Source organism: Gouania willdenowi, chromosome 13 (genome assembly GCF_900634775.1).
Source record: "Gouania willdenowi chromosome 13, fGouWil2.1, whole genome shotgun sequence".
In the NCBI taxonomy this organism is placed as follows: domain Eukaryota; kingdom Metazoa; phylum Chordata; class Actinopteri; order Blenniiformes; family Gobiesocidae; genus Gouania; species Gouania willdenowi.
In genome coordinates, this window is record NC_041056.1 from 10890441 (window position 1) to 10905933 (window position 15493).

Below are 15493 nucleotides of genomic sequence, written 5' to 3' on the forward strand. Positions count from 1 at the left end.
GTGGCAGTACAGTTTGTTTTCAAGCTGTAGAAGAAGAGTGAATTAAAGATGGCGGCCTACATTACTCACGAGGCTGTGCGGGTCTGTTCAGGGAAACAACTATTATTATCATCATTATCGGTGCTTCGGTTCGGTATTTCTGTGGAGCCAAAGCGATACATCCGCGGACTGAGGAGGAAACCTGTCCAAGTTTTATCAGCTGAACATCAAACCAGCAAAAAAACCCAAAGTCAGTCGGAGACCACAAAGTCCCAGAAGGACGAGTGGACAAAAAGCACTTCTCCTCCAGAGCATCAAAAACCACAGGAGTCGGTTAAAACCGGGACTCAATCGGTAGATATCACCGATCATCTGCAGGGACTCCGCTTTGAAAAAGCCTTACCTGGAGATAAAAGACTGGGGTCAGTGTTTAAAGATGAGTGCTGTTGAAATACATGAATCAGGATTACACCAGCACACTTCATAGAAACTATTGTGTTTATATCTCCCAGAAATATTCAACTTTTATTTTCTAAATTAATATTATAAATAACATTGCAACCTCTTGCCAAATTTGAGAAATTTAGCATAATTTTTCCACAATGATAACATGGCATGTAAATCACACAGAGCCTAGTCATTCTATCTACAGCATGTGATGCACATCACATTTTATCTTTAAATGTGGATAAAATGTACTAATTCAGTCATTTTCCAACTTTGGGGTCACCTGAATTGTCTAGTAATTGGTAAATACATGCAATTATTTTCCTGATTAAAATTTTGTTTAATAGTATTCGTTTTCAAATTGACACATCACACAATAAATATCAAACAACTGCATTATATACTTAAAACTTAAAATGCAGTTTATTTGTGTAACACATCAAAACAAACTAATTCTAGAAAGAAAGAAAAAATGTCTCTGGGGTCACCAAAAATTGGGGCCACGACCCCAAAAAAAGGTTGGGAACCCAAGTACTAATTGCACATAATATCCAGATGTTGATTATAATATTAATATTGTAAACAAGAGGATGTCAAATCCATTATGTTTTTATTGTTGACAGTGGAAAATGAAAAGGTTCTATGCACCTTCCTTACATGAAAAGAATGACGGTGAATACAAAAATAGTAATACACTGTGCAACTTTACAATTTAAGGAAAGTAATTGTTCCTTTGTAGTTGTCTAAAAATTGAAAACGGGGTCAGTTTTGTTGTTATCGTCTGTGCCCCCTATTAGAAAACATTCTGCATCCACCCCTGATTTTAATAGAATGTGATATTTACCATTTTCTGTTGACACATGTGGTGCAAATACTCCAATAATAATTCAAGTGACATGTGGGAAAAGTAATTAGAGTAATCTTGACTAATATAGATAATGTATTTTTAAAAGAGGAAAATGAAGAATAATCTGAACTTTAGGAGGAGCGGATTCATAATATGTTTTGTTAAATACATATCTCTTTTTTTTTAATTTTTTGCAGACGATTGGTGAGTGTCGCCAGCTCCAGAACGTTCCGGGAGGAGCAGGGTAAGATCCTCCTGGAGGGCAGACGTTTGATCTGTGACGCTCTGGATGCTGGTGCCAACCCACAGACCGTGTTCTTCAGCAAGGTGGAGCGGCTCAAAGAGCTGCCATTGGACAAACTGAGGAGAGCCACTTTGATCAAAGTCAAGTTTGAGGAGATTAAGATCTGGTCCAACCTCGTGGCGCCACAGGGAGTGATGGGTGAGTGTTGTGGTTAGTGGCTGATGATGGAGCTCAGATTCAGGGAATTCTTTCTCACTTTTAATCTCTTCCCACAGCTGTATTCTCCCGTCCAGACCCCGCGAGGTTAATCTTTGCAAACAGAAATCAGTCGATTCCGTTGTCCTTGGTTTGTGACAACGTCCGGGATCCTGGAAATCTTGGGACGATGCTGCGATGTGCGGCTGCTGCTGGATGTCACAACGTGCTCCTCACTAAAGGTGAGGTCATGCTTGATTATTATTGTTTTTTAGTTTGTTTACATTTTCAACATTCTGTTATCATCTCTTATCGTCTTTTGTTATTTTGTAGCACATTGAGTCACAATGCAATAATATTAAGGGTGTAAGAAAAAAATCGATTCAGTGATATATCGCCATATTTCCCCACACGATTATCGTATCGATCCAAAAAAACAAACATGGAATTGCGCTAACGTGCGTAGCACGTAAACGTCTGGTCACTAGATGTCAGTGAATTACATCAGACCTTGTTAAACTACCTCACTCCTTAATGCATTTTAGCTTTATTTTCAAAAAATACCGGTGTCACGGTCTGAGTTCACATCGGTCTGAGATCGGTTATGAGCATGCGCACTACAGGAAAATGAATTTATGCTACTTTCGCTTACCTTTTATCTACTTCCGCTGTGCTGAGATAAAAAATGTAATTTCAAAGCTAATGTTATTTTGACGAGTGCTGGATGGCTCCTTTTCTTGTACAAAAATGTACAACTGCTCAATATACGAGGCAGGAGAGGTTCCAACGCCACAAAAAAATGATAGACAAGTTAATCTTCTTCATGGTGAAGGGCACGCCATCACCAGACACTGACAAGAACATGATTATAATAAAACTCCATACGAAAATAAATAGTTTATTTTCCAAAAAAAACATGATTATAATATACATTGCAGTAAAAAACAGTTAACCTAATGTAACTTTATTTTTTAAATAAGTATAATCCAGTACGGGTACATCTCAGTACGTAGCAGTCACGTACTGAGATTTTAAGAGTACGATGTGAACTCTATAGATGTATGTGGTTCCTTTTTTTCTTTGAAGAATTTAAGAACTTAACAGAATCAGAATCTGTTGTAAAAGCAAAAGTTAACCTTGTATGAAACGTGTAATTTGACAGTTTGATAAACATACCACTTGCTTTGATATTGGCATTTAGTTAGTTACCATTTCTCGCAAGTTTAAAAATAATTAAATAAATTTTATTTTATACCATTTTGTATTTGTAAGGGTGAGATTTGTAATTATTGATATCCCGATATATCACGATGAATATCGTGTTGTTTAGTATCGGGATATAAACTTCTTTCTACTCCTTTTCACACATGCAAGTTGAGAAGTTTGTGTTGGTGGATCATATCAATGGTTTATTTCTGCTGTTGTAATTCTTTTTGTTTTCTAAAATGTTGTTCCTTTATCATTTTACATGTTCGTAATAAAGACATCAATCAATATATTGTATCGTATCGTGACGTGCCAATCGTGAATCGTATCATATTTTTAGATTAATGGCAATGCACACCCCTAAGTAATATAGAGATAAACGTACTATGATCAGTTACTAGGTGTGTGTATTGCCTGGTATCTGGTGATACGATTTGTATCCCGATACGAAACGATAAAATATATCCCGATATTAAAGTATAAGGCGATTATTGCGCTTTTTATATATATATATATATATATATATATATACACCGTATTTTTCGGACTATAAGGCGCACTTAAAATCCTTTAAGTTTTTCAAAAATCGACAGTGTGCCTTATATATGAAATTAATGTCACAATGTTTTAGTACAACTTTGGTAAACTATGAAGCTGCACTGCAAGATGGATTTTTGGCACTTCAGGGCTACCGTAGTCAGACACCTCGTGGAGTGATATGTGAGTGTATTGTTATATATTTTATGTGTTAAACCTGAACAATGTTGAGTTATTGTTAATGAGTTGAATAAAGTTTGACTTATCTGACTATTTTGTTTTGCTTAATGCTTCTCAATAATAATAATAATAACAACAAACCGGTGCGCCTTATAATCCGAAAATATACGGTATATATGTGACTTAAGAAACAACTAGTCTGTAAATCTGTACACCTTCATGAGAACATTATGTATGAAATGTATTTTATTGGCATATTTTACACTCAAAAATGCCATGTGCCAACAACTTAAAATAACATACAATCTGCGTGTGGCATTTAAACCAACTTTGACTTTAGTGCAACTTAACTGAGGTAAATGCATAGAACAACAAATAAATGCAGAAAGTTAGAACTTTATTTTTAGATTTTATTGAAAGCACACTTCTTTGTGCAGTTACAATGTTTCCTGCAGTGGAAAATACTTTATTGGTTAAATAAAGGCAATGAAAATTTGATATGGATGCATTTAGAATCGATCCGAGAATCGCACGACGTAATATCGCCCAATCTGTTTTTTTCAACACCCCTATCAGTTACTATATCAGTTTTGTTGCTTTAATTAGTAAAAGTGTGGATTTTTCTCTCCCAAAGGTTGCGTTGATGTCTGGGAACCCAAAGTTCTCCGTGCAGCGATGGGAGCACATTTCCGCCTCCCCGTGTTTCCCAGTCTGAACTGGGATGACATCAGACAACATCTGTCTACAGCTGTGACCGTCTATGTGGCCGACAGCAGCAGGCCCACAGACGCACAGGACAATGTTTCACGTACGCCCTCCAAGGCCGGAGACTACGGCTGGGTGAGCTCGAGGCTCAGTAATAAAAGTGCCGACTCTGAAGAATCCGACTCTGAAGAATCCGACTCTGAAGAATCCGACTCTGAGGATGAGGAACTGTCCATTCCCAGACTGGATAGTAAGCTGTACTATGAACGCTGGGCTCAGAGTCCCTCGGCCTTAGTGATCGGAGGCGAGACACACGGTCTGAGTCCTGACGCGTTCCGATTGGCTGAGAATAACAAAGGCCAGAGGCTTTTTATTCCCCTCGCTGCAGGTGTAGACAGTCTGAACTCAGCCATGGCCGCCAGCATCCTTCTGTTTGAAGGAAGGAAGCAACTGTTACAACTGCTGCACACATCTGGAAAGAAGCAACAACCTAAAGCTGAGAGGAAGTATTCGTGATCTGAATTTAATCATTTAAAAGTGTAGACTTCAAAAAAAAGAAAGCATGTTTTTGTCTGAATTAAGTAAATGTATTGTTTTTTCTCTTTGTAAATAAAATATCAGCAAGTGACGCAGGTGGAGTTGTGAAAGAATCTTTTTACGACAGCAATGCATGTTTTATTATTGCAAATAAATACATTCATTTATTTTATTGCATAACTGTGGCCATCACCAGCCCTCCTTAAGGAAGGGTAGGAAACACTTTATTATGGGGGAAATATGAAAAGACAGGGCAGTGTTACACCTTGATGAGGGGGAAAGGAACAGGGGAGAGGGAGTTAGGATCGGACAGTGGAACAATGTTTTTGACCATTAATAGAACTTTAAGTATATAATACTTTATGTAGAAAATACATGAAGAAAATATCAGTTATATGAATTATTTTGATGGAAATTCGAATTTTATCCCTTAAATTAATACTTTAAATGCTTTTGTGATTTAATATTTTGGGTGTAAAATCCAAAGATGACCCCCTAAGAGTGAATCAAACTGCAAAACCTTTTTCAACCACTTGAACATTTTCTGTTCAAAACAAAATTGACTAGAAATTTGATATTTTTATATTATATTTATAAATATTTTTTGTCAAAATGTCTATATTCAATTAAGATTTAGATATTTTTTAGTCAAAGTTTTACCAGAAAAACAATTTTGGGTTAAATTTGCAGATGCCATTTGCCACACAGGCACATTTATTAACAAACAGTTGCTCAACATGTGCTACTTTAGTCTTTCTACTTTAGGAGACAGCATGTGTGAGTGAGTTCTGTAGTGTGGCCTGTTTAGGGGAAGGTCTGGGTTAGGACGCACACAGAAATCCATCAAACTGTGCTTGTCATGTTTTGAGAAGTAGCGAAAGCAGCAAAACTAAATCTACACTTGATTTCAAATTTGATTTGAAATCCCGCATTTATCAATATTTTTTATTTTATATCTTACAGTATCTTGTATTAAACTCCTAAAACAAGTAGTTTAATACAAAACAAGACATAAAATAAAAATATATTTATAAATGTGATACTGATTTCAAATAACATTTGAAATCAAGTGTAGATTTTTTTTTTTTTTTTTAAAGTGTCCAGTAATGTGGCTTCCCACCTTTAAATTGCATAAGTGAATCTGCACACAGCGTGTTGCATCATATTTACAACATCAAAGTAAAAAAGATATGAAATTAAAAATAAAAAAAAAAACTCCAGTCAGTGTGTGGTGAATTTTATATTTAGTAGTTAACTTTATTAGCAAATGTGCTAGCCAGTGAAATTTAATGGGAGTGACATGTAACAAAAAAAAAAAAACAGGGACTTTATACATTCACTTTTCCAAGATGACGTCTCTGAAAGTAGGAAAAAAAAAAAAAAAAAAAGAAGAAATCAACATGGCCTCTTTCTTGCGGACCTTCACAGAAAATCCTCAGAACACCATCTTTAAGTAAATTGACAAGAGATGATCATCAGGACACACAAACTAAACACACATCAGTCATAGGTTTGTAAAATCAAGTGTCACATGCTCTCGGTGCACTTATTGGTTTTATTTAAATAGGGGCTTCAAATGCTAACGGCTACGTCCCACTAAGGTTTACATACATACATCTGCACGACGTGTGATCTACAATTGTAAAAGTGTGTTTTATTCTCTCTCCATACATCAGTCACACATCAAACGGTAACACACGGACCCCAGACAGAAAGCAACAAGTCGGCTGAAAAGAGTTAGGTCCACTGGGTGACGCTCCAGTTCGTCTACAATTCAAAAATGCTAGTGTGAGGGGAAACGAAACAAGAGAAATATAGTCAATGCAAGGCACCACAGGAGAAAGAAGGGACATGGTGGAACACGTCTAAAGTAAGGTTAAAAATCTCCGTAAAAAGTGAGAGGATGCTTTAACAGTCAGGTGGGGGTTGTTTGGAGCAAAGTTTGGTGGCTTGGTGAGGTGGTGAAAGGTGTCGTAGTAGGTCCCAGTCAGGTACATTAGGTCCAGTTAGAGCTGGGACTTTTTCTTTAGATTGGATCCGGTTTAAGCTTCTCGGCCAGAAAGTCGTTGACAAACTCCTCCACTATAGCCGGCGTGATCTCCTCCACGTCTCGGACGTACTTGGCTCGGGCCGACATGTCCAGGATGGTGAGCAGAGGAGCTGCTTCAGGGAGGTTGGTGTAGTCTCGCAGGGAGTCGCTCATGTCGTCCTGTGATAACGCACAGCACAACACACACGGGTCAATGCAGAAAATCATCTCATTTGGAGGACATGCCAGCCCCTCAAAACTGGGGGCTGGCATGAAAACTTTTTTCATTGGCCCATTACTGCATGTGGGAATGTAAGAATCTCTGTTTTAATTTATAGTATGAATATTAGTCTTTCTTGGGATATAAAACTATTTTTTCTTGATGCAACTTCTTCATTTTTATTTTAAAGCCCAACTTTGGGTTATTTCACCACTCGCGGATAATGAAAATCCTTTACATGAGGTTATTGTAGCTTTCCTCTGTGTATGAATAAAAGGACAAGCAAAAATCAACACCTCACTAAATTGGCCATATCTCAAAAAGCCTTTATCCGTTCAAACAAAAAAGTGTACAGTGTGCCTAACGAATAATCACGAAACAATTGGTAAAAAAAATTTTGAGACCGAAGTGCGTGGGCCATTTGTGAAATGACTCGGAATGACCCTTATGCTAGTTCCCTCCCCTTATTACAATTCTATTGAAAAAAAAAGAATGTATTGAAATATGAATATGCCATAATTATTGTAAAACAAGCAACATGTGTCGATTCACATTTGTTCACAGAACCTTTGAAGTTCACTGTGGTGCTGACTATACAAGAATCTGGGAAGATTTTTCTCTTTTATTCACATCTGTTGGCCAGGTGTTCTGCTTTAAAGAAAGGACAAATTCACTTCTTTTGCCTTCTATAAAATGACTAATATTCCTGTCAATAAAGTTGCTGTGAGCATGCTTTTGTTCAGCCCCTCGGAATCTCACGTATTCTTAGTGGAAGATGATACATTTGTTTCTATTTTGCAACATAATTCCTGCTTATTCACTTATTTCACACAATCTCTATACAAAGTAGTAGTTGTACGGGGCTAAAAAGATGGTCTGATAATTTGTTTATGGCTAACAAATTAGCCATAAATAAGAGAATCAAGGTAAGAAGTGGCTGGAAATGTTCAATATGAACATTGAGTTCGCGGTTAGCCTCAAAATGAGAAAAGCCTGGTCTGTTTACGAGACTTTCTGATAGAAATGTGCATCTGCACATGTTAGGTTGGTTTGTGACTTTAAATTGGCTGCAGGTGTGAATGCATTTGTGTCTGTTTATCACGACGTTGAGGACTAGGGACCTTAAATCAGACAGTATGAGGAGGGTGGAGTAGAAATGAAAGCAAACATGTGATAGAAGCAAAAATATCAAATGTATTCTTACAGCAAATGTAAAAAGGATTTCATCATTCATGACGACACGAGATGTGAATTACTGAGACCACGTGTCAAACTCAAGGCCCGGGGCCCAGTTGTGGCCCTTTAGGGCAGCGATTCTCAACGGCTGGGTCACAGACAGCTGATCAAAAATAAATAAATACTTAATGTCTCTCATGTTTTAGAATCCCCGGCACAGCTTTTCTCAGAAACTGTTTAAGATAGGATAACCAAATTTGGTGTGTGTGACTTCAGGGTATCAATACCTTGATGGAGTTTGAAAATGAGAAGTGTGCACATTTTACTTCTGGAGTTATCGCCCTTTTTTTTTCTACTCTGTTCGAGATATCTTCAAAGAAGCAGCTTTTCTTAGAAACCGTTTAAGATAGTTAGTGATTTTATATTCTGATGTGATAATATTTTCTTATGTATACATCTAAGTTAGATTTAGGACATTTAGGAAAAAGTTGTTGAGAGTTATAATGAGAACCAATCTGGCGAGGGATGTTGAAGACTGTCTTCTTGTTTTGAAAGAGACTTTTCTTTTGACAGGCATGCTGTGATATGCACGTTGCACAGGAAAATATATAGAGTTATGTTTTAAAAAATATTATACAGTATATGTGTGTGTTTCCAGCAGCTATTTTTGAAAAATTGAAGTTGGTTGGTTGGTTAAATTCCAATTTGGCTCGCAGGAGAAAGTAAAAAAAAAAAAAAAATCAATATAAAAAATTCAATAATTAAATTACCAACTAATTCAGCAGAGCTGTAGATATCGCAGTCCCTCCAAATACACAATTTCATTTGAACTTTACAATATTTGCCAGTGCTCACAGTTTTCCCGCGCTTATATCACATGATTCTTAAAAGCAAAGTGTTGATAGAACTCTCCAATATTCCAAAATCCTGCAATTTTCCTCAAAATATTCCACAAAAATAAACAGAAATTAATCACAAAATCAAATAAATTTAGGTACAGATCCTGCAGGAAGTGATATCCGTCACTTATTGCTTGGTTATTGTTGGTGCCTTACATACTTCACATATCAATTAAACGTGGAAGTGCAAACTGTGCATATTATTGTTCAAATGTTGTGTTTTCTGCCTATAATCTGTGGCCCAGAAGATCAAACTGGTCTGTATTTGGCCCCTGAACTAAAACGACTGACACCACTGACTTAAACTAACATGAAACATTTCACATATTCCTGTAGAATGACATGAAACATCTACTAATAGCAACTTATATTTAAACAATATAAGGCATGTTCTGAATAATTAATCATTCATGTTCATCTGTCAGGGAGATATTATCTAACACCTCTTTAAATAGACATTATTGGATGGATGCAAGGTTCCAGTTTGTTTTTGTGGGGTTACAACATGTCAAGCTTGGATCACAGATAGTGTCAGAAAGATGAGCAGCAGCTTATAGAGCAGCCTGAGACAGTGATAGTGAATAAGACTGTTTCATAATTTAGTTCTAATTCCTGCTGGAAACGCTCTTAGTTTTAGGTGTTCCTGCCTTAAAATTATGATCCACTATCCTGTAAATGTCAACATCTAACATCTTCAAATAACTTAATCATGTCATCTTATTAATAACACAATGATCACATTAAGCTTTAGTTCAGCGAAGCAGAATAATCACTTTCCTTGCCTATAGAAAAGTTCCAAGTACAAACCAGAGGAGGGCGCTGTAACAAATTATTGGACCTTTTTACAGTTATCTCATAGGTTAAGGCTTTTATTTTATATACTTGATATACAGACTTTACATCAGTGAATAAAATGCCTTATACCTTGAATGTAAATAAAATAATATTTAATATAAATATAATTTTTCAAATTATGACTCACTTTTGGTTAAACACATAATAATCTGATCATGCATAAAACTGCATTATTCGTTGTTTTTATTGATATTCACAATTGTCCTTTTAATAACTCCTTTATGCATTTCTGTTATTAAACTAATAACAAAAAAAAAATAAAAGGCTTGATTTAAGGATTTATTAAATTTTCAATGGTCAACATCAAAAAGTTACATTTCGAATGTTATTTATTAATTTTTTTTTTTAGCACTCTTACAGGTTCTGTGTTAAATTTCAATAAATATCATAACGTAACCAAGACAAACACAAACGTATGTCTTTTTGCAGTAATTTGATGCAGTAAATCTTTTGGCCTATAGTGTAAAAACTGACAAGACAAAAAATGGTCCAAAAGTGGCAAAAACGTGACTAAAATGGGCCAAAAGCAGTCAAGAGTGGTAAAAAAAAAAAAAAATGGACAAAAAAAGGAAACAGGTGGAATGTACAGGCAAAAGGTAGCTTAAAAGAGCAAAATGTGGCAAACAATAGTCAAAAAGAGCAAAAATGTGGAACAAAAACAGGCAAAACATAGGGAAAAGGGAAACAAGTGGGGAAAAATGGTTAAAGAATCAATAAAAATTGGATAAAAGTGTCAAACAAAACTTGCAAAAATGGAAAAAGGGATATTTATTGGCAAAAGGTAGGTAAAATCTGAAAAAGACAAAAAAGTGTCAATTTATTTGGAAAAGGGGCAAAAATGGGACAAAGGAAATTACATCATAGAGAGACTAACATATATTTTAAGACTACAACAAGAAATCTGTGAAGAGAGATGGAAAAAATGTGTTGTTAATGTTCTTTTTGTTGTTGTAAAATGTAAAAATCTTAAGTGAAAAAAAGTGGCCAAAGAAAAAAGGTAAAAAGTTTTTAAGGTATTCTGGGGGATTAACAATTTAAATTAAGACAAAAATAGTCACATATTGAGTATCACTGACTTAATAACAGCTTTATCGTGATTTTAGTAAATTAATTTAACAAACTAAATTGGTAGTCGACGGTTGCCCAACCTTTAGAACACCCTGACTTTTAAAATCCCTGCTTGTAATGCATTACTTTCACCTCTGCGTGTAGATGATGTTAAAAGTTAAATTCAGTCTGACTTTCTTCCAACAAATGAAAGAAGATTACGCAGATTATTGGAGATCATAACGGTGAAAAAAAGAAGGAAATAAAGTGAAGGCTCTCTGATATGTGGAGATGTAATCTGCATCATTATGTGTCTCCACGTGAGCCCAGGCATCTTCTTTTGTGCAGCGTCTTGGTTTGAGAGAAATGCTGCTCATCATGTGGTGCATCCAGCAGCCTACGACCACCCCCCACTGCCCTCTGCTGCTCCTCTGCTGCTCCTCTGCTGCTCTGCTCACAGCAAACACACAAAGGGCTTCTCAGCAGTGAGAAACATTTGCTGTGTTACTATGAGACAACCTGCTGGGCCGTGTCCAGCTTATCCTGGTGATTATTACTGATGCACTGTGGCACTGTCTGATAAGCCCTGAGCTGATGATAAGAAACCAACCGTCATCACACATATAGGCCTCAGAGCTATAGGCTTCTGTCCATCCAATAGGTCACCTTTAACGTCTAAAGGCAAAAATCAATCACAATATAGATATTATCCAATCTTGGAGAGCCAATAAATAAATAAATCATTTTTTACCTAAGTTAAAACATCCTATTTTCAAAAAGACATTCATCTGCCCTCATCGTTTTATCAATGCATATTTCTTTACAGCAAATCATCAACTGATAACTTTTTGTTGGTATATTAATAAATCATCTCGATGGTCAAATGGAGGCTGGAAGGAGAATTCTTTTTCTTTTTTGTTGTTGTTGAAAAAATAGAAAAATAAATACAAATTAGTAAAAAAGGGGGGGAAAAATGAAAAAATAAAGAATAAAAAAGTAAGAAAAAAATGAGAGAGAAAGAAAAAAGGAAAAAAAAAACAAATTAAAAAAAATAAAATAAATGAATATAAAAATGCCAGGACAATTCCTAATAATAAATCTGCTGAACCTGTCGTTGCAGCCTTTAGATCTTTCACTCAGACAGGAGGAGAGACTGACAGTTTAAACCAAGACACCAATACTGTTTAAGTTCTTGTTTGGTTTGCTTCTATTTTAAAGCTGTGTTTTGTGTGTTCACAGTTTGATAATTATAGTAGACTATGACCTGTGTGTCATAATGCATCTTCCAGGTAAATGTTACCAAAATGGCTGCAGGAGGCTTCATTTATGGAGACCTTAAATGTGTTTTTTAATATAAATACCATCATTATTCCACTTTAAAGTTTGTACTTCTCCTTTTCTGGAGGCAACGTTTTAAGACAATAGAAGGTGTGATTTATTGTGATAAAGTAAAATATATTAACCCTATAGCTCTGTTATAAGGAGGACATCTATACAGAAATACATTTCCTTAGGCTTACTTTTTACAATTATTGAAAAACACAGCATTAAGGCTGAACGATTAATTGCATTTACGATATTATCGCGATATCATGCGATTTCCTAATCGCAAAGGCTGCAATTTTCTATCATTTTTTCATTATTAATTTTTTTTTCTTGTCCTGTCTTATACTGTCCTGTTAAGTTCAGAGAGTGTTTAAGAAGTGCAGTCCACACGTTTACATGTTTCATAAAACGTGAAGTTAGTTAGATATGTTGAAGAGGTAAAGCCACAGATTAGTTTGCTTTATTGTTGTAATCTGTGCTTTAAAATGTATATGTATTTAAAGTTTAATGAAATCTGAAATAGTTTATTATGAAACAGATTGATTCATTGCTTGTGTTCATTGAAAAATACACGACAAGACGTTCTTGAAAAAATAATTGCATATTAAATGTCAATAGCAATATTGAGGAAAAAAACAATCGCAATTAGATTATTTTCCAAAGTCTTTCAGCCCTACACAGCATCGAACAGTTTCCACCACAGCGCAGAATCTTTGTAAAATTAGCTGCCTCGGAGGAGAGATCAATTCACATTATTGGTATTTAACTGTTAAAGCATAAGCAGCATTCTGCACCAAAAATAGTAACATTGCACCGTCCGTCTAATAACCTCTTACAGTGTACTAGTGTCCCAAATCCTAAAAAGTTTGGCTTGAAAAGCAGAATGACAACAAAGGTCACTGTAACACAAACCTGTGGCATACTTATTGTAACTTGATCAAAAACCACCGGCGACACATCAGGGACCAAAGAACAAAAGCTCTTTTATTCTGCACTTCCAAACGCTGCACGTATAAATACTGAGAGGCGTGCAGGTTTTTACAGAAGTGTAAGAAGATCCAGTGCACCCCCCTCCACACACACACACACACACACACACACACACCCTTACCACCCTATCCCTATCCAGAGACATTGCCAACATACTGCTGCCTCATGGACACAGTAAACCCAGCAGCTGGTGGCACACTACAGAGATGTGTTGGTGCAGGATTCTGACGCCACAGCGCAGGAAATCTTACAGGAAGTTCCAAACAGAAAAGGATACATGTAGTGGAACTCAATATGGAAATGTAACTAGTGAATTTATATCCAGGAAATTATACCTTCAATACACGGAGGGGAAGAATAATATATCATGCTACGAGGCAAAACAAAAGAAGAGCAATATTTCTCAGAGGTGAAAGTGCTCTCGTTACTGTAACTGAGTAACTTTTAGGGGTACTTGTACTTTTTTTGAGTATATTTCTAAATCAGCCATTTTACTTGTACTTAAATACATTTTTTAAAAGAAGTAAAGTAATTCATTACATTTCTACACGCAACTGTTACCGAGTAACTTACAATTTTTTTGATTATGTCTTTATTTCCATCTCAGCACATTGAACATAATTCATGTGATCTTAGTTGTGCCATTTCTGATCAACATCCAGCCACTTTCTTCAGTTCAGGTTGTAGGTTTCTACCTATTATGTTGTTACCCACATGGTACATTTGGCATGACACCGTTTTAGAGCCTTTTATTTTTTGATTTTTTTTTAATGTCATATTTTTATTATTATTATTTTAAACAGATGCTTTTGTGTCCACATTTGAAGCTTATTCATTTATTACCAAAACATAAATGTACAGGGTGAAAGTAACTAGTAACTTTTACTTTGAGTACTATTATTAGCTACTTTTTACTTGTACTTGTACTTGAGTATTTTATGTATGACTTACTTGTACTTGAGTACAATTTCAATCAGGTAACAGTAATTCTACTTGAGTAGCATATATCAGTACTCTTTACACCTCTGCTATTTCCTGCTTCTTTGCAAAAAAAAAAAAAAAAAAGATTTTTACATCATTTAGACGTAACATTAGCAAACGGACAGCTTACACCAACTGTTTGATTACATCTCACAGCAAATATTATTCATGATAGTATATTTTCTTCTTCTTGTTAAAAAGTGTGCTGTGACATTTCAAAAGCAAATACAAGCAGCCGAAGCCCAACACTTTGCACACGTGCGAGCCCCCACAGTTGAAACCTGAACCCATGCTGGGCAGACAGAGATATTAGGAAAAGGTGAGTTAGAGGGCACGGAGCGGAAAAACTAAGGAGGGAGCAGATAATCTGGTAATTAAGACTTGAGCTGCTGTTAACTCCACTATTTCTGCAAAGGTCAGGACAAAGCAATACGAGAGAAGTGGAGCTGAGGAAACTAGCGCTACATAGTTTGTCCCTCACAGAGGAGACGTGGGAGGAGATCTAAGAGCAGGATTTAGAGGGAGTGGGAATGTGAGAAGGAAGTCTGCAGGCTTACTTTATTACAGCTAAATTCACAGTTAAAATGACGTTTTCATCAACATTGGCACCATTGTATGACTCTATGATAGGGCTGGGCGGTATACCGGTTCATACCAAATACCGGTATATATTTTCGTTATGATATGAATTTTTAATATACCGCTGTACCGGTGTATTTGATTGTACAATTTTCTGAACGTTTCAGACCCGACCCTTTTCAACGTTGCACTTCTAAAAAGGAAGGTAAACAGTAGAGCTCTGGTGTTAGTTGCGGTGTAAATCATATGTGTAAATGGATAAGAAAGACACAATTGAAAGCTCTGAAGCTGCATGTGAGCATGTGCCTGCGTGCGCATGCCTCTGCTACGGGAGAACAACACTCACGGAAAGGGAGGCACGGTTAGCTTAGCATGTCGGCAGTACGGCAGTAATACACAAAAAAAAAAAAAAAAAGAGAGCAAAGCATCACAATTTGTAATTCCTGTAATGCGTAAATACGTCCTGGTGGAGCTGCAAACAAAATGCTACCATATTCACCATAAGAAAATTGTT

At 36.1% G+C, this 15493-nt stretch overlaps 2 protein-coding genes across 2 annotated transcripts in view; one reads left to right on the forward strand and one right to left on the reverse strand.

The window, feature by feature from the left end:
- The first annotated feature begins 37 nt into the window (after positions 1 to 37).
- Positions 38 to 4902, forward strand: mrm3a (mitochondrial rRNA methyltransferase 3a). The gene is made up of 4 exons (XM_028464520.1): positions 38 to 401; positions 1471 to 1715; positions 1793 to 1954; positions 4270 to 4902. Exons 1-4 carry the CDS (start codon positions 49 to 51, stop codon positions 4854 to 4856), a joined length of 1347 nt encoding a protein of 448 aa, XP_028320321.1. The 5' UTR covers positions 38 to 48; the 3' UTR covers positions 4857 to 4902.
- A 1211-nt stretch (positions 4903 to 6113) lies between these two features.
- nxn (nucleoredoxin) overlaps positions 6114 to 15493 on the reverse strand; it is a 63874-nt gene continuing 54494 nt past the window's right edge. Inside the window, exon 8 of the mRNA XM_028465731.1 lies at positions 6114 to 7086. Coding sequence (XP_028321532.1) covers positions 6904 to 7086 — 183 coding nt within the window. The 3' untranslated portion in view covers positions 6114 to 6903. The remainder of the gene's footprint in view (positions 7087 to 15493) is intronic.